Below are 22,740 nucleotides of genomic sequence, written 5' to 3'. Positions count from 1 at the left end.
TGCTCTAGACTTTATGACTTTAACACCCCTCCATCATAAAATGTGGAGAGGGGCAAGGTCTCTGGTTTTAGCACCTTGAATAACCTGATCATTGCGATTACTGGTGAGGAAAGTTTTGTGAAGAAAGAGATGGTAGAATCCCAGCATATTTGATATGAATTCATAGTTGTAAGGGAGCCGGTGTGGATGATTAATCAGGACATGGCGAAATGAGCAGTAATGGAGGTAAGTTTGTTGAAAAAGATGAGCAGCGAAGCAGGTAGTGAAATGGTAAGGACCATCACCTACTTTTGTGATTGTTTTATGGGTAGTAGCAGGGATGGTGTATACTTTTCGAAGCAACTTGGTCTATGCAAATGAAGAGTTTCTACGCTTGGGTTGAAAAGGATGTAGTACCCAATACATTGATTCAGATCACGAAAACCAACTTTATGCCAATAATAATTACAAACCATGGAAGATGTAAAATTTTTTTTAAGATTTATTAATGATGAAAGGGGTGGAGAGCAATCTATATACATGATTTGCTGCAGAGCTAAGAGCCTTCGGTGGAGGCTCTTACCACAGCATAAAAAAAATACTTGTATACATTACATGGCTGTATAATTTCTGATCTTCATACCACCAGAATGATTTGGTTGCACTGCTGCATACAACTTTATGCTTCGCTGCTTAAGCCACGACAACTATGATGAAAATGAGGAGAATGATCCCAAAGATTAACACCAGCAAACACCTCTGCATAAAAAAGTCATTAGGTTAATCATTTTTTTTAATGTAACAGACTTGTTCTTCTTAACCAAAATTGATAAAGAGTAAAAATAACTTCATGCGCGGAATCGAATAAGATTGGGAACTGAAGAAATATTTTATGTGAAATAACTACAATTATGACTACAAATTGGTAAAATAAATTACCTCAATGGAGTTACCAACAAAATTGACATGAAGGGCGGATTTAGCTCATAAGATTTGCTAATTTTATTCATACATTCTGTTAAATTTGTTTTGTGAAAGAAACCAAGAACCTTTCAAGGAAATGGAACAAATATTATTCCAAATTTTTTTAAAAAAATAATTTTTTAATATCTATTAATACATGCTCTGCTAGCCTACAGATGCCAACAAGGACGTCAACAACCACCGTGTCAATGATTGGTAATGACAAGGGTGTATAGCAACTATTAATTGACATCTGACCAAGAAAATAAAATGATAATTGATAATCATGTCTTTAATAGCATTTGTAAATGGAGACCAACATTAACAATGCTGTTTAGACAATACAATAAATTTTTAAACTTAATGGCAATCTAGGAATCTAGCACCCACCAAAATTATTGTGCTGCTTGAGTTAAAGACTTTCAAGTAAAGTAATGATTAGCTACCAACTAACTCCCATAAATTACTCCAATAAATCCAAATATCAACAGAAATAAGCAGGAAAAATAGTTTTATGTGAAGCAAGGGAAAAAGATTCAGATAAATCAAACTTACTGTAGAAGAATTTGCTCGTTGGATCTTGGATGCTCTTTTAAGATGTGAAGTAGCTAGCACAGTTGCAGAATGGGAATTCTCAATGTTGGAACCAATGTCATCTACAAGGAAAACACATTCAACATCTTGCTACATTCGAAGCCAAAGCTTTGGAGAAACTTGAGCAAGAAAGTGAGATATTCCAACAGAAGTATATAGCGGACACAAGTCTTACCAATCATGGCTCCTTGCTCACGGACTAAAACTGATAGATCTTTAAAAATCTCATTCACCTCACTAATCTGTTGCTGAACTTCTTTGATCCCCTGATCTCTTTCTTCAATAATAGCTTCATTAAATGTGATTTCATTGTCCAACAGCACAACTTCTTGTCTGTTAATAGAAAATAAGTTAACAATTATAATCATTTACAGGAAAATGGAATTAAGTACTTTGGAATGCAGGTCAATGATATATCCATCTCTCTATAGAAACTCAAGCAAGTCAATTGATGAAAAATTAAAAGGAAAAGAAACAAGAGAAAACAGCTTTGCACTGTGAATGCTCACTATAACAGCCAAGTATGCATATCGCAACTCCAAAAACAAAGAACATATTTGAAACCAAGGCTTCCCCCATTTAAAGCCTCAAAGAAGGATACAGTAGTCCAGGGCTATTGTTTTGGCCTAAGTGACTCAAGAAACCACCAAATCAAATCTCATAATATCAACTTTTCAATCAACAATAATTAGGTTGATCAGTTCTGGAAGTGATAATTTACTCTTTAGGATGGGAAAGAAGCAGAAATATAATATTATATCTAAATGATTATGGAATTCCAAACTATCAACCAAATTTCCTTGAATAAGTACCAGCATCATCAGTAACAAATTTAGCAGAAGCATCTCTTTTATTTATCAAAATATTCTACAATATAAGCTACATTTAGAAAAGATAAAAAGTTGCCTCCTCAAAAGACTGAATACTGTAGGTAAAGAAAATAACATTTTTGCAAGTAAGAAGTGTTAAATCAATTAAACTGAACAATAAACATGGATCAAGTCATCACAAAACTTGAGATTTCCGACCACACTAAAAAAAAAAATTGATTAACTTATGTTTAGAAAGCTAGTGCATGTATAAGTAATAGCTTCACAAAAGGAGGTTATATCATTAAAATACCATGTTAAAAACTGCTCACCTTTTTGATACCAGAAGAGTTTGCTGTTCTAGTCTCTTGGGTGAATTTACCTCCACCTCATGGGCAGCATAACTTCACATATTTAATACAAGATGTAAGATAAAGCACAACAATCATGCACAAAAAAAAATAGCTTAACTGCAATTAAATATAGACAGTATGTTAATCCCTGTAACGACTAAAAGCAGCTCAAGAAGCCTGCATGATACTAAAAGTAATACCAACACCTCCTGTGAGTCACCATAATACATTCCGATTTTGATTTTTGAATTCTTCAAGAACAATAGAAAGATTACAAAGAAGAGTTAATAGAAACTGTCTTAACTCATTCTTCAGTATCTATTTCAATTTTTGATTTTCTCCACTAATATGGCGGAGTTCTCAAACTCCACAAAAGGTTTTGCTTTTTCACGTTTTATTGTTACTATATGTGTTTAAAATGTAATATAGAAACCCATAAAGGTTAGTTAACTTTTCACTCCTTAAAAGAAGGGAACAGGAGATATTTGTACCAGACTCAACCAACCTACAATCACATTGAACATGCATATATGCACATGTGTACATTGACAAATTCACACATGCATCTTCTTATCTACATATCTGCACGCTATGTGCCTGTATGCAGGTGTTGCTGCGTACACATAAGCGTAATTCCAGTGCTAGTAAAAATTACCTGAGAGGAACAACTTCTTTGGAATTCAAAGGAGCATATGCTGTCTCCTTCTCAGCCGCAAGCCTTTGAGCCTTTTGAAGATCCTTAAGAGCTGACTGAAAATCTTTCGCAAGCTTAGCATCCGCGATCTTCTTCAAGGGCTGCAGTTTAATGAAAACATTGTCAGGTGACTGAATATAAACCATCACCTTCCTCCTAAAACAAGAAATGTAATGCCACTATTCTTATCAAGACCAAGAATAGAAAAGAGGAGTAAACAATTTCCAAAAACTAATTTAGTCAAAAGATGGGAGGATAAAAGCATAAGTAGATAAACAAGGAAAAACCAACAAGTAAATCAGCATCATGAAGGGCATGTGTTCCAGTTATCGAAGAACTCATGAGAGGTTAAACACAATAAAATGCCTCACACCCCCAAATAGGACTTAATTGCATCCTCACACCATAATTTTTTTCACTCACATATTATACAGTTCTTCATTTTGGGAAAGGTGAAAAATCAAAATATAAAGCAGATACACTTACACTAACTTCTGCATTCTGATCCGCTTCACTTGCTTCCCTGAGTTTAGCTGAAGTCTCTTTAACCAATTGCCCTATATGTAGCCTTGTCTTATGCCTGCCATGGGAGAAAGTCAGATATAAGGACCAAAGAAGAGCAAAGTCATTTCTTTTATACATGTCATCTTGAGCTATCCAATAAAAAGTAGTTCTCTCTTATCCCATAAATCCCAGCTCCTCCATTTCAAACCTGAGACCTCTAAATTATAGTCTCAAGTTGTACTGGCTAGGACATTAAGGGCAACATAGTGATTAACCAGGCAGTCATTCATTTATTCTACCAAACCTCAAGGAATAAAACCATAAAAAAAAAGGCCAATTATTTGTTCTGTATATATATCTATCTAAATTACTACTAAATAATAAAAGTTGAAAAAATCCAGAAAGGCCCAAATTTTTTTCTCTAATTCAATTTTTAAATAAGCTTAAAACAAATCCAAGAGTAAAAATGCATGTTTGCCCCCCAGAATTTCATATTGGTCAATGCCCCTAAAACAGTAATTCAAATAAAAAATTTTCCCCAATAGAGTAGAAAAAATCCCCATCTTGTAATTTAAAAGAAAAAATAAAAATAATAGAAACACCCAAAAACTCAGAAAACAGTTAAGTAAATTACTTATTAGATCAGAAAAGTTGAAAAATTCCAGAACGAAGGTCCAAACTTATGTTCTTTAATATAATTTTGAAAATAAGCTTAAAAGAAAAGCAAGAGTCAAACACATTTACATGGTAAATTTGAGTTTTTAAGACCACAAAAAAAAAGCCTAAAATAGCTAATTAATTTCAAATTTCCACAACAGATAAAAAAAAAGAAAAATCCATCTTCTGATTTACAAGAAATAATGGGGAATAAATTAAAAGCTTAGAAAACTGCTTTACAAAAAGGCCAAAAAAAGGGAAATAATAAAAAAAAAGAACTTACAACTTGTCGCGTAATTCAGAGGTGTCTTTAGGGGTACCAAGGGAATTAACAAGACGATCAAAGCCCAAAAGAGCCGTTCGTATTTTGAAGATCCCGGCCACCACCGACTGCGAAGGCTCTCCTTTTTCTTGCCTCAACTTTTGCTGAGATGAGTTCCAGTAGTTGTCTTGCTGTGGCCCAACATAACCGGCTTCAAGATCCTGGAAACTCATATTGTCTTCCTTCTAATTTTCTTTTTTCCTTAATTTTGAAGGAATTTGGTTAGGTCGGAGCAAGACAGAAGAGTAATAAAGGGAGGATAGCTGAAAGGAGAAGAAAGCAAGAAATCAATGGCGTATAGTTGGTGACGTATTTACAATTATATATTAATTCCACCAAATTTGTTTGTTGTACTTGTTCAAGTCAAACTAAGACAATTGAGGAAGTTTCCGCGGGTCCCCGCTATTTTTACATTTATGGTTTCTGTATTCGACTTGGATATTCTTTGGGCCGGCAGGCCCATAAATTCTTTATATAATATATATATATGAGTAACATCAAGCAAAATAAAATAAGATTAAAAACCTCTGAATGATCGAAGCAAATTTTTTTTTCGAAATTTAATGTAGTTCATTTAAATGAATCTGATAAATTCGAAGTGCAACATAGTAAGATGGGTTAGACGCATCTTTGATTGCTCATCACGTTACATGTGAAAGAGATGTGTAACCACAAATATGTTAAATTATGATATCATTTTTTTTACCTTTGATTGCGTACGTAACGTTGCTGATATCATTTTTTATGATAAATTATAATAATATTTAAAACCAATAATATAATGGAACAAATGGTAACCACAAATATGTTTCCCAAAAAATAAATAAATCATCCTTCCCATTAAAAAACGTTTATTTTAATATCTAATTAAGTTATTTCAATTGCTTTAAAAAATTTAATAAAAAAATGGCATAACGCAAATTGAAACTATAATATGCACTTTCTTGTTTAGTCTTCAAAATAAATATATAATTATGTAAAAATCAAACAACAACAGGAAAGATACATGATCCAACAGGCTCAGGACTTTTAAGTTGACAAGACTGGACGTTAGAATCTAGTTCTTGAATCTGATGCTCCTGCTGATTCCTACGTTGATTCCAGAGGCTTCTCCGCCATATTGACCAACTGGTTTCCTGATATCCCGCACCTGACCTTTCCGTTTTTTCTCTCGTTTCTTACTTTGCAACTGTACATCATCATAGAAAAAAAAAGGAGAGAGACATGAATTCACAATTCAAACAATGAAGCGATACTATACCAAATGCAAGGAATCAAAATTTTCTGCCAAAATACCCTGTATTTCTTCCTCGGGTTTTTTGTATTCTTATTGCGCTGACGAGTCAAACCTCTATTCTTCTCTATCTGTTGCAAATTGACAGATCAAAAAGGTTATGTTAGAAGGCAGTGAAGAACAATAATGGGTCTGGGTCATACAGAAAAATGAGGCATGGACCTGATGAGTTATCAGCCGTTTTCCATCTACAGTTTCAGGTAATGAAGGCTGTACTGAGGTCCTGCAGAAAGAACACAATTCAAGGACAACATATAAGGACTTGTTTAAGGAAAATTTTATCAAACTTCGGCAGCTGAAAGATTTATTTTTGTTGATAAACCAATACAGGCACACACATGCAATTATCTACTATGAACATTAACCAAGAAATGACTTGGAGTTTAACCATACTGTTGAATGCAGAAAGACAGAAAGCAGAAGCAAATCTAGCCGGGGTACTTCCTAAACTATATACCCCCAAAAGAAGAGCAATAGTTAAGTGCAGTGCAGAAACATACCTTGTATATAACTCAGCTTTCGCAGCAAGTTTTGCAGCCCTTTGTTTCTTCACTTGTTTATAAAAGTCATCTTCTGAATCTTCTGTGTCTTTTGTGTCTTCTGTGTCACCATTCTCCTCCACAGAAATACCTGTATCATCCTCAGAAGTGTCATATCCACCTCCATGGTCATCCTCAGATTTAACTGCTGCTCCTGCCAGTACTCTGAGCTCATATTTCCTTCGCCTTTCTCCAATATCATCTCTCCTAGGTAAATCATCATCACCAGATACAACCTTCTCAACAGGATAGGAGGGAAGGAGAGGACAAGAGTTAGATGATCAACAGTACACAAGATTCATGACGAAAAGTTAATATGCAAATGAAACTTAGGCTGTCATTGAAGGATTGTAAAAGAAACGTGTCTAAATAGTCTGAGATAAATGATCCCATTGATTTTTACTTAATTTAGGTGCATATATAGTGAAAGGTTTCTAGTTTCCACTTCCAGCATCAATTGCTTTGTCTTTTTACTTGTTCTTCTATTCATTTTCTTGGTTGGACTAGCAAGCATTGCCCAAAATCAGGGAAAGCAAAGCACCAAATAGTAGAAAAGAAACCTTGTGCTGCTTGTTCAAAAGGAAAACAAAAGGGAAGGGGTAGAGTCTCCTACATATCTACTGAACCATGCATGCTCTACCTAAACCGACCAACAATGCAAGTAAGAGAAGGAAGCCTAAACTGTTAAAAATTGAGTCTCATTCCAGGATATATAAAAGATGGTCCTTGAGATTGATACCAAATGGAGATGGCAAAAGCTGAAACTTAATGTACTGGAAAAGTCAGCAACTTGAAGTGCTAAATAACCCAGATCAAGTTGTTATTGATACATGCCAAAGCTGAACCAAACCCAAACATGACCTGAAAGGTAAACTCAACCAAAAGTGACTTGACCTGCCCAATTGCTACCACTAACGCGCACATGCTCAACTCAAAGAAAGGCTGGCGCTAAACATAACACACTGTTCTCGGTAGCTAGCAAACCTAGCACTAGAAGGTTATAAGCTTGCCCCCATACTGAGATCATCTATGCTACTTCAGTGCACTTGCTACTTCCGAGCACATTAAAAAGCTCACAAAGGACAGATTTGTAATGCATCTTAACATTCCACTAGGCATATAAAGACAAGAAAAGCATGTCAAGTTTTATACCTTGGACTTATTCTGTTTAGCAGTTAGAAGTCGGGAAATTTTGTTAGAATGCTGTGAGCTTGCAAGCCCATTACTCGATCCACGAGCACCTCCTTCAACATCCATGGCATCATCAGCAAAATCATCATATGTTTCAAGCTGTCTGTAAAACTCCAAGCTGAATGAATTAGTACTCATACTGTCAAAAGGATAAAAATTACAAAAACAAGGGGAAAAGAAGCAGTACCCATTCACTGGTTTCAGATGTTTCTTGGTTTTATCAGGCTTCTGGATGTTGGAACTAAAAATTCCCTTCTGCTTCAATTTTTCCTCAAGAGCCGCTCTTACTTTCAACATTTCCCTGCTCTGCATACCAACTTGATCATTCTGCATTTTTTGGGGAATCTCAAGTAAGATATATTACTAACAGTTACATGGCAGAGACAAAGAAACAGAAAAGGAAATATGAATCCCTTTGGGGTGAAGGTGAAAAGAGGCGGGGATAAAGAAAAGAGTGCAAAATTAGCAGCATAGGCACATCTCACCTCATGCTTAAGTTTCACCGCCTTCTTGTCATGGCTACTTGCAGACTCCACTTTTGGCAAGTTAGTTGTGTCTTCAGGCTGGTGCACGAAATGAGAAATCAGAAGACAGGCAAAAATACAACCCAAAAAAGACATTGTTGACAGACAAGAATAACCCTACTAGAGATGGACCATGATCCTTTGTGCCAGAGTCAGACACCAGTTCAGCACTCTCTTTAACTAACTGTTGACCCATTTCAGCACCTTTATTCTTCAGAATCTCCTCCCATTCAGAAGGAAGGTTCGCATCAAGTTGTTTCACCTGTTAAGTGGAGCAAGCATTAGAAAGAGAAAGACATTAACTCTTGTAACAAACAAGCAGCCTTAATCTCGCATCAACAGCAGGTAATTCTCCATGAATTAAAGAAAAATAAAATAAAATATAAAGCATAAAGGATGTATTGTAATGTTGCGATAGGTTAAGTACAGTAAAAGTTGATCTACTTAGAAGTGCAGTAGTGAGCAAGTATTTCCTTATGAGATACAGCTAACAAGAATTGACCATTTGATTTGGCAAAATAGACCAAAGTAAGAGAATACCATAAATTTAAATATTGAAATTTCTATTGCTACACATACAAGCCAATACATACACCAAAAGTTATTCAATGATGAAAAGCCAGCCACCTTGCCTATTGGTCATGCATGTTTCCTCTTGTGTACATCACAGAAGAAATTCAGAAATCTAGAAACATTTCAAGGATAACAGCAGACCTTATCAAGTAAGCCTCGGATCTCCATAATACGACCTAAGACAGGATGATCACGAACTGGATGCCCTTCAGACTTGAGAAGAAGATAAAAGGTTATCGCTTGACAATAGGCCAGCAAAAGAATCTGCTTCACCTCCAGATAGCGCATCCCACCTTCCAGAAAGATCTTCCCTTTTTTAGCCTTTTAAAAAAAATCCTTTAATATGTCATTCAAATGTACAAAGAATGTAAGGAGCCTCACTTACAAACGATGACTATGCTATATACAATGTTTGAAATTATCCTTTTAATTACCATTCTCATAATCAAATTCCAAATTAACCAAAAAATCATATTTATCATCTCAGACTGAAGCCCTTTTTTTTGGATGGGCTGGAGGGATGGCAAGCCCTGATAACAGGAAAACAAGAAACTCAACATGATTGAAGTTTCCTAGACAGACCCAACATGAACATATCACTCAGCCTATCAACCATAAAATTACCCTTCAATTTGGAAATAAAAGTATCAACTGAGAAGAACAAGAATACCTTTCTTAAAAGTGGATTAACTTTGCTTTCAAGCTCTTCAAGTGCAGCATCCAGCTCTGACAACAAACCAACCAATTCTGGTGCAGAACTGAGGAGCAAAACTATTAGCTCATAAGCAGCAAGGTAACAATAGGAAAAACCAAACAACCACCACCACCCAGCCCCATCTAAAAGGAAAAACAATAAAGATGATATCTGATCCATGTAATATCATAACAGAGAAGAATTCTTGTAGATAAAAAGATGCTTAAGGTTTCCATCAAACAGAAAAAATGATTAAGGCATACTATTTAGACATAAGTACATTCAGAACTAAAATAAATGTCTATCTAATCGAAATTTCAATCACAAAATTTATCTTGCAAGCTTGAAGCATTTACTTATGGAGCCAGAGAGGTAGAAACCTTCCATTAACCAATTATCTTATCAAGGGGACAAGGCATCATAAAAGAGGCATTGACAAAATGAAGAGCTTTACAACCAAAAGATTGATAAATACAAGATATAAACCAGGATCAAATAATTAGCAAACACATATACAAAATATCTAATGATGCCTATGCACATAATGTTTCCAGATGTTGATTTGGGACAGTGGGTGACTACTGGAAAAATAGGAAAAGAATGAAAGTTATAAAACAAATTAATAATAACAACAGCACCAACAATAAACAATAGTAGAAAATGAAACTACACCCAAAAAGAAAAACACCTGTGTACCACATCCATCTGCTCTTCCTTTGACAAAGCATTCAAATCTTTCTTGACCTCCTCAAATGTAGCCAGGACATCTAAAGCTTCTTCGCTCAGTAAAGATAATTTTCCACCTTTTCCTTTTGCTGAAATTTCCTGCACCAGAAACGTGTTTTGTGACTGAAATCTTTAAAGTTCATGTGTCCTTTCTCAAGCTAACAATGATTTCATTGTCAAAATAAATGGATAGCAAGCAAGCCTCACCTCTAAGGTCAATTCTCTATTATTCTCATCTTCACTAGCATCTTCAAGGCCAAAGTCTTCAATTGATAAATTTTTTGCTCTTTCTTTTTGTATTTCTTTCACCTCATCCTCCTCTTCCATGGGAGCCTCATCATCACTTGAGTGCAACTTCAAGAGTACACCAAACAATGAATAAAAAAATTACATCTATTTCAAAAGACAATACATGAAAGCGTCTTCAAAAGAAACTAAGTTATTCAGAAACAACCGTCATTATGTGGTGGAAAAGAATGCACTCAAGTAAACAAGATAAAATGAAGTGGAAAAGAGACTCAGAATTCAAATTCTTACCTCAAAGTCGCGATTATCACCACCATAATATCTGCTCTTTATTCCACCCCATGGAGCCTTTTCTTCTTTCTCATCTTCATCATCATCTTCATCATTCATTTCATCCTCAACTCCACCAAACTTTGCTCTCAAAAGCTTATGTTGCCTTGCAACTGCAAATCACATGCAATGAGAAATTGATAGAAATGTAACTTTAACCAAATGTAAAATACAACTACTTGTAAAAGTTGCATCAGATAATAAATAGATATATCTACATAAAATATCACCTCTAAAATCATAAGGAATAGAAAAGAAGGAGCAGAGGGGAAAATCTATGTAACTAAGCCAGTTTCTTTTCCAAAGCAGAACAAATTTTAGATGCGCTTGCAAGTACATTAATGTAAATATAAGGGAGTGATGGAGGGAGGTTAATTGATACTGCAGAATTATTAGGCACCATTCTTCTAAGCCATGACTGACGTACCTAAACTGCAAAATCACACATATATTGCTATAAACTTAAACAACTTCATTATGTTAACTCATAGTTCAATAACAAGGAAAGGAAAAAAACTCAAGTATCTCAATGTAAATAAAATGAAAAATATGTCAGCAAATTTGACAAACGTAAACAAATCATTTTGCAGTATTCTAATAAAAGTTGTTTACTGTTTATGCAAAATGGTTATTTGATAGCTATCAGATAAATGCAACAAAATACAAACCACAAAATGTAATACATTCTGAACTATCATCTTACTTTTTGCTGCAAACTTAGAAACTTGAGCATCATCAATATCATCATCATCTTCCTCCTCCTCCTCCTCCTCATCATCATCATCAATATCCTATACGTGGAATGACAATAGCACAACGAATAAGAATGTAATAGAAAATGAAAAATCTTCTACCAACATTCTTGACAGTGTTGTCGATAACAGTTATTTCAAGGTTTCCCTATTAAGTACAACTTGCCATCCTCAAGCAATCATTTCCAATATTTCTTTTTCTTTTTCTTTTTCTTTTTCTAAACTTATTCTTTTCCAATAATTTTCTATGTTAGCTTGTGGAAAACAGAACATTTCTCTTTTTTTTTTTTAATGGTTACAATCCTAAGGTTCTTCAAATTGTATAAAATTCATTAAAATTAAGAAAATGCAGCCTCAATTTATTAACCAGACACTGACACTGGATACCTAAAGTTAAATTTTTAATTAAATTGGCATATTTTAACATTCAAGCTTTCAAAGTTTGATAATAAAAAGAAAATGCGAACCTGAAGATCAAAAACAGGATGTTCATCATCTTCATCTGAATCTCCAGCATCCCCATTAATATCTAATGGAACAACATCCCTCTGCTTATGAACTGCAAAACAAATTAAAGATTTTAAAAAAGAGATAAAAATGAGTGAAAATATAAAATAATATACGAAAAATACAGTGAAATCAAACTTACAAATATCAATTTCGTCATTGACGTCTTCAGGGTCGACGACGTCGTCGTCTCGGTGTCTTCTCTTAGGGTTTCTACTGTCTTTCTTCGAGCTCTTTCCTCTCTTTCCCATTGCTAGGAAACTAATTTCTTGATTTCTGAGTTAAATTCAAATTTTGATTCCTTTTGAGTGATCTTTTAGTTGTATCGGTCGTTAACGAACGTAACAATGAATTCAGGATCCTATAACTGGAGGGTTTTTCCTAAAACCCTTGTGAAAATTGACTGAGTTCGGAGTTGTGCCTAGGGTTTATGCTCAGAGCTTGGAGAAACAGTTGGATTGGATATCAAAAACAGACAAGCCCAGTTCAAACCTTGGAATTAATTGATATCCTAAATTAGCCCAATATTTATCAGCCCAACTCCAAGATTCTCTGCCCCACAAAACGCCCAAAACAGAATTTAAAGATTTTATTCGATTAAAAAATTTTCCGATAACCAAAACAAAATCAAATTTTAAAACTTTTTTACATTATTAACATTACTAGCTCTCGTGTCACATTTACTGTATGTGATTTGATACTTTAATGTCGTTGACATAGACTAAAATCTACATTGACAGTTAAAAATTTTATTATATGTACAAAAAATTATTAAAAACTAAAAAACATTATTAAATATATAAAAATCATAATTTTTTGGAGAGATATACTAACTTTTTGTTAGAAGATAACATTAAGACTTTGTTGAATATAAAAAATAACTGGACATGATGCTTTAAAAAATATCTTAATTATTCAAAAAAATTTAAATAATTTTTTTTTGTTACGTATAATCAAGTTATTGTATTTTTATTTTAAATTAAATAATTTTTTATGACAAATAATTAATTAATCATTATTAATTAAAATACTACTTATTATTTTTTTATACCAAATGAAATGTAAAAATACTGTATATCTATATTATCATATCGTAATTAACATATTACATCATCATCGACTATAACTTATCAATATGCTATATGAGCACCATGTGTTATAATAACAAGTAACATTTATTATAAAGGTTTATTTAATATAAAATAAAACTATATGAGTTTAATTGAATATAATAAAAAAATTTAAATTATTTTAAATAATTTGAGGATTTTTCAAGTATTATGCTAAATAACAATTTTAAGTTTAAAAATTAAAGATCTACTTGTATAATAAAATAAGGAAAAAACAACATTAGTATGAAAAAAAATAAATTTCCATGGTAAAAAATTATAACATAAAAATTGTTAATAGATACATTGTTTTCAAAAATTTTAGATCAAGTACATTAAGTAATAAAAAACTCTTAAAATTCTACCTTCTAAAGACGAGTACAATTATGAATAACTTAATAACTAAATTATATTACAACTTCCGTAACATAAAATATCATTTAACTAAAAGTCATTGAATAGAATTATAATTTTTATTTATTGATTGGATAAATTTTATTATTTAATATTTATAATTATTAAAAGTGATTTAAAATAAATTTTAAAAATATATTGAATAAAAATGTTCATTTTCGATAACCAAACGTTTTACCAATATTCCTATTTTATATATATTAATATTTATTGTCACTTGTGTGTGGCGAAAAACTTATTTTTTTTATTTTTAAATAATAATTATGTATAAAATAAAAATACTTCAAAAATGTAAAATTAATTTTTAATAAATGAAAGTCAATTATTTATTTTTTAAATTAATATTTTTATATACCCATTATTTTTTTAATAAATTGAATAAATTTTAATAATATCTATAATAAATATTATTTTACTAAAAATCACTAGATGCAAATATAATTCTTATGTATTTAAAAATTAGATAAATTTGGTCTACAAAATTAAATAAATATTATTAATATTAAAAAAAATATTTATAATTAATAAATATGACTATTTTCATTGATTAAAAAATTTGTCAACACCATACTTATATATATATATATATAGGCAATACTAAACAAAGCGAAGGGTAGTCGAAAATTGAAATAAGTGAGATAGAAATAAAAATAATATAAATTTTTTTAAAGACAAAGATTATTTGTCTCTTATTCATATTCCTAAACTGTGAGACCCAGAAAGCATCACATGTGGGGCTCCATATGTGCAGGTTGAATAAGTAGTACTGTTTGGACTATAATACAAAAAGAAAAGAACATTATAAAATCAATGAAATAAATTAAATAAAACAAATCAACTAATAAACCAACATATTCAATATCAAAGTGGACCTAAGATTAAGACCCACTTCCATGGGTTCAAAGTAATGCGACCCGACCCAAATGATTTCCTTCTTATTCTTGGTCGAAAACCCAAATGACTTCACCAAACCCGATTTAAAAGGCGATTTGAGATTTGAACAAAATGATATCCTTCCGATTTCCAATAAAAATTAATTAAAAATTGATGGATTGGAACCTCGAAAATGAGAACTTCATGGCCCCGCTCCCTACATTCACACGTTAGCCCCCACGTCTTCAAATCCTCTACATCCGAATCTACCTAAACTTACAAAGAAACACCCTTCAAAGACCAAAATAACCCAGAAGTGCCATTGAAACGATGCCGTTTTCATGAAGTTTTATCACCCTTAGCATGAAAGGTAAAGATCTACATTAGCAATATCCGCAGAGGATGTTTATCGCCCACCCTGTAACTTCGTTAACACCGCAACTTCTCTCTCTGTGGAAAAAGGTTGCATTTCCTTTAAATTTTGTTAAGGAGAAAGGAAATTTTTTTTTCTTTTCTGGTGAAGAAAGATTCGATCTCTTTTGCCATAAACGGAACTTCATGGCGGTTAGTACTCAATAATTTTTTTTTTTCGTTATATTTTCTCTGCACCTTTCGTGTGTTTTTTCTTCATGCTTTGTTTGGTCGGCAAGAATATGACAATAAGAAAAATAATATATATTTTCTCAATTCAGTTTCAACTTCAAGATCTAAGTTATTGTTGTTCTGATTGAAATATCGGTAATTCAGTTAGTAATTTTTTTATTTTTTTCCTTTTTTCCGTTTCATTTGAAAATGGAAGAGAACTTGTAATAATTTTTTAGGTCACATTTATCGAAAGAATCTAATCTTATCCGAGCTTACTAGCTTATTATTCTGCAATCATTATGCATTTGATTTTTTTTTTAATTTCGCTACATCGTAGTACCATTTTATCTATTTCTTAGCAATTTTGTTTTCTCTTTTTTATTTTGGTAAAAAAAAAAAAAGAATTTACTTGTGTACTTTGTTGAAAAGGAATTTTGATTATAGGTTTTTTTTTCCAGATTTGTATGTAAATTATTCATGGATCTGGTTTATTTCATTTGTTGCATGTAATTCATTTTGAATGCTAATGGGGGATTTCTTAGTTTGCTAAAAAAATGCTTAAATTAATGCGTTCTTAAAAGAGAAATGAAAAATTGCCCAATTTAGCTCGGCTTAAGGCCTTACCTAATTTTAATTAAATATTGAATTATCTGTTTGTTTGTATGCACACGGATTATTATTATATGAGATGCTAACCTGCTATGAGGTTGAAATATAATGCCAATTTGTTATTCATTTTTAAGCCTAAAAGGATACGGGGTGTTTTCTTGGTGACATTAATGTAATAATTTGGAATAGGAGATGCCTTTAACTATTTTTTATTATTCTTTTCTTTTGACAGGTCCGATCAGTAAAAGTGAGCAATGTTTCCTTGGGCGCATCTGAGCAAGATATGAAGGAGTTCTTTTCGTTCTCCGGTGAAATTGAACATGTTGAAATGCAGAGGTTAGTTATTACCATAAGTTACTTCAGTTTCACTTATACTCTTGTTTATTTGCATGCTCTAGTTTACCACATTGAATACAAAGATAAGAGATGAAAATTCTTGAAATTGATTCTCGTGTTCTCTGACCTAAGTAGTCATATCAGTATACTGATGTTCTGAAATTTTGTAAATAATAAAATCTAGTCTAGTTTTCTTACTGCTTCCTTTTTTTTTGTACTTTCAGTGGTAATGAGCGATCTCAAATTGCATATGTTACTTTCAAGGATTCGCAGGGAGCAGAGACTGCTGTTCTTCTTTCAGTGTGCACCTATCTCATATGTTTTGAGCTTTTCTGTATTGAGATATTAATTGCTTTCTATGATTTCCCTGCATGCATCACATAATTGGTGTTTATGCTTCTGTTAGAAGGAATCCTGGTGAGTCTAATATATATGGGAACTAATGTATATACTGCATCACATAATTGGTGTTTATGGTTCTGTTAGAAGGAACATGGTCAATCTAATATAAATGGGAATTAATGTATGTAAATCTTATGTGAAATCTCTTGTGTGATGTGCTTTTGGAAGTGAATACTTTAATGCATTGATGGTGGGATCACCATGCCAATGCTCATTTTGTTGAAAGTATTTTATCAGTGACAAGACAACAATCATTGTCACTAAAAGATATCTACCTCTGAGGTAAGGTTTGGCTACATATATATGTAAATTCATGTATGCATTTGACTGAGTATTTAGATTTATATCTTGAATTCATGCTATACTTCTGTTTTATGATAATTGATTGAAACTAAAACTTAATGTCAAGCAACTGATCAAATCTAGTTTCACATTTGGAATGGTGTTTAAAACCTTTGTGGCTGAGGTTTCAATTTGTATGTGTTGTTCTGATTTCTGAACAGTTCATTACATTTCAAAACTTATATTCATGTTGGCTATTTGACATCATATGGTAAAACAACAGTTATTCTACTATTGCTTTCATTTGTTCCTCATTTATGCAATTGTGTGTGTTTTCTGTTACTATTGTGGTTTCAAGATGTATCTATTTTTGTTTCTTGGTTAGATCTCATAATCTGTTGTAGTAAGATCAATTTGACTTTAGGTTTCTAAATTTGCCTTCTTATCGACTTTTAACCATATAAGGGAGAAGTAAAGAGGCAAAAGGAAAGAAGCAAGGGGGTATCATGATGGCAATGTTATTGTTAATTGGTAGTGCTACAAAGTTTGGTTAGCTTTTTAGAAAAGAGCAGTTTCCCCTCATGGCTAATGTTGATTTTTTGGTTGGAAGTTTTAGTTTCATTCTTATGAATTCAGATTACATGGTTTTCTTCAGGGAGCAACAATTGTTGATCAGTCTGTTATCATTGATCTGGCTCCTGATTACAAGCCACCTGCTACTGCATCTGCACCACCTGTAATGTCAACCTATGGCTATGTGCTGTGATTTTCACTTACTAAATTATGATTCCTAATATGAATCAATTGTTCAATCACCTCAGGCAACAATGAACAAAAGTGCTGGTCAGGCTGAATCTGCTGTCCAGAAGGCAGAGGATGTTGTAAGCAGCATGCTAGCCAGGGGATTCATTCTCGGCAAAGATGCAGTGACCAAAGCAAAGGCCTTTGATGAGAAGCATCAGTTCACATCAACTGCCACTGCCAAAGTTGCTTCTCTGGACCAGAAGATTGGTTTAACTGAGAAAATTAGTGCTGGCACAACCATGGTGAATGACAAAGTGAGGGAAATGGACCAGAAGTTTCAGGTTTCTGAGAAGACCAAGTCTGCATTTGCAGCTGCTGAGCAGACAGTCAGCAGTGCTGGATCTGCTATCATGAAGAATCGTTATGTCTTGACTGGAGCCTCATGGGTTACTGGTGCATTCAACAGGGTTGCTAAGGCAGCAGGCGATGTGGGGCAGAAGACAAAAGAGAAAGTTATGGCTGAGGAGGAACAAGCTCACAAATCGGAGGGCTATGCCCAGATTAACGAGTCTGAACCTCCAAAAGCTGCCACTAGCGAGCAACCTTCCAAGCCCTCATCTGCACAAGGTTTAATCCTCTGAATTGCAAAAGAGTGTAAATACCAGCATGGAAAGTGTGGATCTTGTCATCTGCGTTATGCTTTCTATCATGGACATAGCTAAATGTAGGATAGTTTGTCACATATTGTTTGATATGTTTTGCTACAAACGACTTAAGAAAATAATAGATGTCAGCCCAACATTTCTGCATCTATTGATCTCATATTTGCCAATTTTATTCATATTCATCCTTTCTGCACTTCAGAACAAGCTGGAAAAATTTGTTCATCTATGTCAGTCATGTTTGCATGCACTTAAGATATATCATCAATTGTCCGCGGCCACTACATCTCATGTTTTCTACTGTCAAATTATCTATGAACAACACTTTCAAATATCTGGTTGCTTGTTTGGCTCTGGATAGCTTGCTTACAACCCGAAGTCTCCTCTTAAATTAAAATAATAATAATAAAGATAATATTTAAAAAATTGAAATTATTAAATTTTATTAAATTTTTATTATTTAATCAAGTTTTTATATTTTTATTTTGAATAGTTTAAGATTTTTTAAGTATTATGTTAATAATAAAAGGATTATGACGTTTCTTACCTTGTATGAATCTGTTTGGGTGTATTTCTAACGTGTCATGTCAGGCACGCCTTTATTTTTGAAGAGAACAAAAGGATGAAAATTAATAAAAGGGACAAGCAAGATTAAAGGGTATGGAGAAAATGACCCAAATTTTATTATTGTCACTGTCACAATTATTTGGAGTGTCTCATATGGTCACTGGTGAAGAGCCTAAAATTGAATCCTTCCACCTAACGCTACCTGTGACTGGAAGATACAATAAGATACATATATTAGTCACATGATTCACAACGCAATCAACACACCAATCAGATGCTCCAAAAACTTGCCCTTCCTCTGCATCACTTCACTGAACAACTTTCTTTCAGCTCTCCCACACTTTCCAGGAAAATTTAGGTAAATCAGTTGAGGACCATTGATCGATCATACGGTGGATAGGTGGCTTTGATGGGTTGTCAAAGACCAATATGGGGCGTTGACTTGGAAGTGTTGCTGGTGCTTGGGATGGTGCTTTTGGCTTTGGTACAAAAGAGCATGCAGTTGAGCAGAAGCCACCCAATGCGTGGAGTTGTGGATAAAGTGAATGACGGAGGAGGGCCGTATGTCGGACTTGTCATGGCTTATCCTACTGAAGAAATGGCTCTTCAAGATTCTGGCTTCTTTCTTCCAAATTCAGACATCCCTTCCATTCAACTGGCAGGTCTCTCTCTCACATTACAAACACGTGATTAATCAGTTTTCCCAACTACCCTTTATTTCCTTTTTGGGTACAAAAATACCCTTTGATATTTGCACGAATTAGTGGACCAACAGTAAGTTAAAATTAATCCTAGCTTGGCTTTTTGGTCCAATAGTTCACATTTACTGCCATCGATCACAAAGATTTTAATCAATGTATGGTAATTAGAATATTTTGAACTCGAGACCATTAGATTAAATTTAACTTCCTTTTTGAGATAAAATTAGTTAAACTTAGCACTGATGTCATGTTAATATTTGGTCAAAACCCAACAATAGATTTTCTAAATTATTCATCTTAGCGACATGCTGGGATCCATAGCGATTCTTGAACCAGGTGAAATGGACATGAAATATAGTGTTAGAGCCAAAATCTGGGCCGGTTATAGATTTCATTTTCAGGGGAACATTGTGGAATTGGTATATCATTTCTAGCACCACTTTGATATTCCTTAAATTCTCGATGATTTGACATGGCTTCTTGCCTTGTTGGTCACTGCTCACTCAGGAAGAAGATTCAACATTGGGAGTATTAATGGTGTGGACGTTATTTATGTGATGACTGGGGAGCAAACCGTAAGGTTTCTACTTTTTTCTTTCAATTTTTCCTCCCTAATATCCCGGGATTCAGTAAGGTAATGAATTTTTTGTGGTAATATTTTTAGGCAAATGCGGCTTTGACTGTGCAAGCCCTTCTCGATGCCTTTGATATTCAAGGCATTGTTCATTATGGCACAGCCGGGAGTACTAATGATTCCTTGTCCTTTGGCGATGTTAGTGTGATGAACTATGTAGCATTCACCAGTTCTTGGAAGTGGAAGGTATAACTCTGCGATCCTTTCAGCATCATTAGCAAGCAGAAAATGTTCAAGAAGAAGGAAATTTCAAGCTCCTTTGGTTTTCCCATTTTCAAGCAGAAAATGTTCATTGTTTGTTTTCCTATGGTTATGCTGTATACAGGAATTCAAGTCAGAGAAAGGGCAGTTGCCAACACTGACATTTGGAGCCTTCAATTTTCCAGAAAAAGGAGAGAATCTGTTGGCAAAGATAGAGTTCACGCCAGTGCAACTGTACTCCACTGGAAAGCCAATGGAAGAAATGTACTGGCTTCCAGTAGATCCAAACTGGTTCACCATTGCTGCTCAGCTTCAGGTTTCGTATCATTTAGCATTTTCCTCCAATGTTCTAAATCTTTTAGACAATAATTAATAAATAATCTGTTCTATTTGTGAATGAGTACAGAATTTAACATTGCAACAATGTGTAAATGACACCTATTGCTTACCTGAAACACCCAAAGTTGTCTATGGACTGAAGGGCTCCACGGCAGATATTTTTCTTGACAATGCAGCTTACAGAAAGTATCTATTCCAACAATTTAATGTCTCAACTGTTGATGAAGAGAGCGCTGCCATTGTACTGGTTAGTGAAAATTGTTCAGTTGTAGTTTCTGACAAACTAATATACTAAAATTTCTTAAACCATTTTTCTGCTGCTGGTTTGCTGCAGACATGTTTGACAAATGGAGTACCCTGCATTGTGTTCCGAGGAGTTTCGGATTTGGCTGGTGGGAATGGAACCCTTTCTTTAGCCAGCCTCAGTTCATTAGCTTCCATCAATGCTCTGACTGTAGCTGTTGAGTTTATTAGTTTAATTACCAGAGAAAGTTCAGTTGTTGATCAATGAAACTTTATTGTTATTATTTGAGAAAGGGAAACTCCAACCATTTCACTAAGCAAGAAGATATAAACATTTACCATTACAAGCTCAGATAAAGAAAACTAGTTACCTTGATCAGTCTTCTAACTAGTGTGGTTTAGCAAATATTATGCAATTTGGGGAGGCTACATGCATTATTTAAAAAGGTCATATTTATTAAAATATATAATTATTATAATTATTAAAATTGTATTGGCTTGGTAGTCCACATGTTCGGATGTCATGTATGTATGTAACCATTTTTCAAGAGGAACGTTGGCCTTAACATAGAAGGGAAAAACATAGAACAGAGAATACAAGGCAGGGTAAGGAGAAAATGGCCTAATTTTATCAACTTTCCCCATCACAATTACTTCAAGAGTAATTCCTCATACCCTACATGAGGTCGAGACTCGAGTGCCAATACATTATTGCATAGTTGCATCTTAGTCCAGAGAATTTATGGATCACGAAGCATATAATAGACCAATCAGATGCTGTAAAAAGCTTTACCCTTCCTCACTTCACTACACAACTTTCTTTCAGCTCTCCGACTTTTCGGGAACATTCGCGTAATCAGGACCATCGGATGAGCATCGTAGGGTGGGGGATTGCAGAAATGGGTTGTAGAAGTCGACGAGAATGGGGGGTTGAGTTGGAAGGTGTTCTTCGTTAACATAGAGGAGACTGGAGAGCATGCAGGCGATGAGGTGAAGCTACCCAATGCGTGGAGTTATCGATAGACTGAATGAAGATGGAGGGCCCGATCTCGGACTTGTCATGGCTTATCCTCCCGAAGAATTGGCCCTTCGAGATTCTGGCTTCTTTGTTCCAAACTCGGATACCCCTTGGATTGAATGGGCAGGTAGTTCTATCCATTCTCCTTCACTCTCTTATCCTTCCCGTTTCCCTTGCATGGATGTGATTCAATCAATTTGCCTTTTCTGGCCATTCAGGAAGAAGATTCCACATTGGGAATATCAATGGAGCGAACGTAATTTATGTGATGACTGGAAAGCAAACGGTATGGTTTTCCACCTTCTCTTGTTTTTCAAATAATTATTAGCAAATGCATCTCTGACAGTGCAATTCCTTCTGGACCCATTTGTTTAACAAATGGAGTACCCTGCATTGTTTTCCATGGAGTTTCGGGTTTGGCTGGAAGGAATGGACTGCTTTCTTCACCTAATTTCAGTTCATTAGCTTCTGTGAATGCCTTGACTGTCGCTGCTGAGTTTATTCATTCAATCAACGAAGGAAGTCTAGCTATGACTGGAGGGATATGACATTTGATCTTAATTCTTTAAATAACAGGTATAAATATTTATTATTGAATTAAATACTTGACTTTTTTTATAAAAAAAATTCGATTATTTGATCAATGAAATTACTTATCTTAAATTATATTTTCACTTTTCATGAGTATGGTTTTAGTAAATACTCATTTAATAAAAAAAATTGCAATTTTGAGAAGCTACATGCATTCCTAACAAGAATAAAATGCCATA

At 33.9% G+C, this 22,740-nt stretch overlaps 4 protein-coding genes across 4 annotated transcripts; 2 read left to right on the top strand and 2 right to left on the bottom strand.

The window, feature by feature from the left end:
* Positions 1-456: 456 nt before the first annotated feature.
* SYP21 (syntaxin of plants 21) lies at positions 457-5,186 on the bottom strand. The gene is made up of 7 exons (XM_007029538.3): positions 4,837-5,186; positions 3,879-3,972; positions 3,354-3,493; positions 2,678-2,749; positions 1,712-1,869; positions 1,498-1,598; positions 457-738 (listed from the first exon to the last, which is right to left on the bottom strand). Exons 1-7 carry the CDS (start codon positions 5,046-5,048, stop codon positions 673-675), a joined length of 843 nt encoding a protein of 280 aa, XP_007029600.3. The 5' UTR covers positions 5,049-5,186; the 3' UTR covers positions 457-672.
* A 601-nt stretch (positions 5,187-5,787) lies between these two features.
* EMB2777 (Sas10/U3 ribonucleoprotein (Utp) family protein) lies at positions 5,788-12,676 on the bottom strand. The gene is made up of 16 exons (XM_007029536.3): positions 12,394-12,676; positions 12,212-12,303; positions 11,696-11,783; positions 10,954-11,105; positions 10,624-10,770; positions 10,379-10,515; positions 9,667-9,754; positions 9,138-9,317; positions 8,545-8,685; positions 8,385-8,462; positions 8,087-8,226; positions 7,861-8,002; positions 6,670-6,944; positions 6,332-6,392; positions 6,172-6,240; positions 5,788-6,064 (listed from the first exon to the last, which is right to left on the bottom strand). The coding sequence occupies exons 1-16, from the start codon at positions 12,500-12,502 to the stop codon at positions 5,933-5,935; spliced, it is 2,031 nt and encodes a 676-aa protein (XP_007029598.3). The 5' UTR covers positions 12,503-12,676; the 3' UTR covers positions 5,788-5,932.
* Positions 12,677-15,046: 2,370 nt separating this feature from the next.
* Positions 15,047-18,414, top strand: BPA1 (binding partner of acd11 1). The gene is made up of 5 exons (XM_007029534.3): positions 15,047-15,211; positions 16,074-16,177; positions 16,402-16,477; positions 17,517-17,597; positions 17,683-18,414. Exons 1-5 carry the CDS (start codon positions 15,050-15,052, stop codon positions 18,244-18,246), a joined length of 987 nt encoding a protein of 328 aa, XP_007029596.3. The 5' UTR covers positions 15,047-15,049; the 3' UTR covers positions 18,247-18,414.
* Positions 18,415-18,969: 555 nt separating this feature from the next.
* LOC18599524 (bark storage protein A-like) lies at positions 18,970-21,340 on the top strand. The gene is made up of 6 exons (XM_007029533.3): positions 18,970-19,496; positions 20,043-20,110; positions 20,200-20,355; positions 20,495-20,686; positions 20,777-20,956; positions 21,044-21,340. Exons 1-6 carry the CDS (start codon positions 19,244-19,246, stop codon positions 21,218-21,220), a joined length of 1,026 nt encoding a protein of 341 aa, XP_007029595.2. The 5' UTR covers positions 18,970-19,243; the 3' UTR covers positions 21,221-21,340.
* Positions 21,341-22,740: the final 1,400 nt, after the last annotated feature.

Source organism: Theobroma cacao, chromosome 5 (genome assembly GCF_053813885.1).
Source record: "Theobroma cacao isolate CCN51 chromosome 5, ASM5381388v1, whole genome shotgun sequence".
NCBI classification, from domain to species: domain Eukaryota; kingdom Viridiplantae; phylum Streptophyta; class Magnoliopsida; order Malvales; family Malvaceae; genus Theobroma; species Theobroma cacao.
The sequence above is the reverse complement of the archived record's forward strand: the minus strand, read 5'-3'. Positions and strand labels throughout refer to the sequence as shown.

What these genes read in the sequence shown, in the direction of transcription:
- SYP21 (XM_007029538.3), bottom strand. Translation starts at nt 5,048, where the DNA reads ATGAGTTTCCAGGATCTTGAAGCCGGTTATGTTGGGCCACAGCAAGAC. An exon ending in TCTGAATTACGCGACAAGTT is followed by an intron (nt 3,973 to 4,836) that starts GTAAGTTCTTTT and finishes CTCCCATGGCAG; the next exon opens with GCATAAGACAAGGCTACATA. An exon ending in AAAGAAGTTGTTCCTCTCAG is followed by an intron (nt 2,750 to 3,353) that starts GTAATTTTTACT and finishes AAATATGTGAAG; the next exon opens with TTATGCTGCCCATGAGGTGG.
- EMB2777 (XM_007029536.3), bottom strand. Translation starts at nt 12,502, where the DNA reads ATGGGAAAGAGAGGAAAGAGCTCGAAGAAAGACAGTAGAAACCCTAAG. An exon ending in TTAATCCACTTTTAAGAAAG is followed by an intron (nt 9,318 to 9,666) that starts GTATTCTTGTTC and finishes TTTTTTTAAAAG; the next exon opens with GCTAAAAAAGGGAAGATCTT. An exon ending in AAAGCTGAGTTATATACAAG is followed by an intron (nt 6,393 to 6,669) that starts GTATGTTTCTGC and finishes TTCTTTCTGCAG; the next exon opens with GACCTCAGTACAGCCTTCAT.
- BPA1 (XM_007029534.3), top strand. Translation starts at nt 15,050, where the DNA reads ATGTTTATCGCCCACCCTGTAACTTCGTTAACACCGCAACTTCTCTCT. An exon ending in GAACATGTTGAAATGCAGAG is followed by an intron (nt 16,178 to 16,401) that starts GTTAGTTATTAC and finishes TTGTACTTTCAG; the next exon opens with TGGTAATGAGCGATCTCAAA. An exon ending in CTACTGCATCTGCACCACCT is followed by an intron (nt 17,598 to 17,682) that starts GTAATGTCAACC and finishes CAATCACCTCAG; the next exon opens with GCAACAATGAACAAAAGTGC.
- LOC18599524 (XM_007029533.3), top strand. Translation starts at nt 19,244, where the DNA reads ATGGGTTGTCAAAGACCAATATGGGGCGTTGACTTGGAAGTGTTGCTG. An exon ending in CCATTGCTGCTCAGCTTCAG is followed by an intron (nt 20,687 to 20,776) that starts GTTTCGTATCAT and finishes GAATGAGTACAG; the next exon opens with AATTTAACATTGCAACAATG. An exon ending in AGAGCGCTGCCATTGTACTG is followed by an intron (nt 20,957 to 21,043) that starts GTTAGTGAAAAT and finishes GGTTTGCTGCAG; the next exon opens with ACATGTTTGACAAATGGAGT.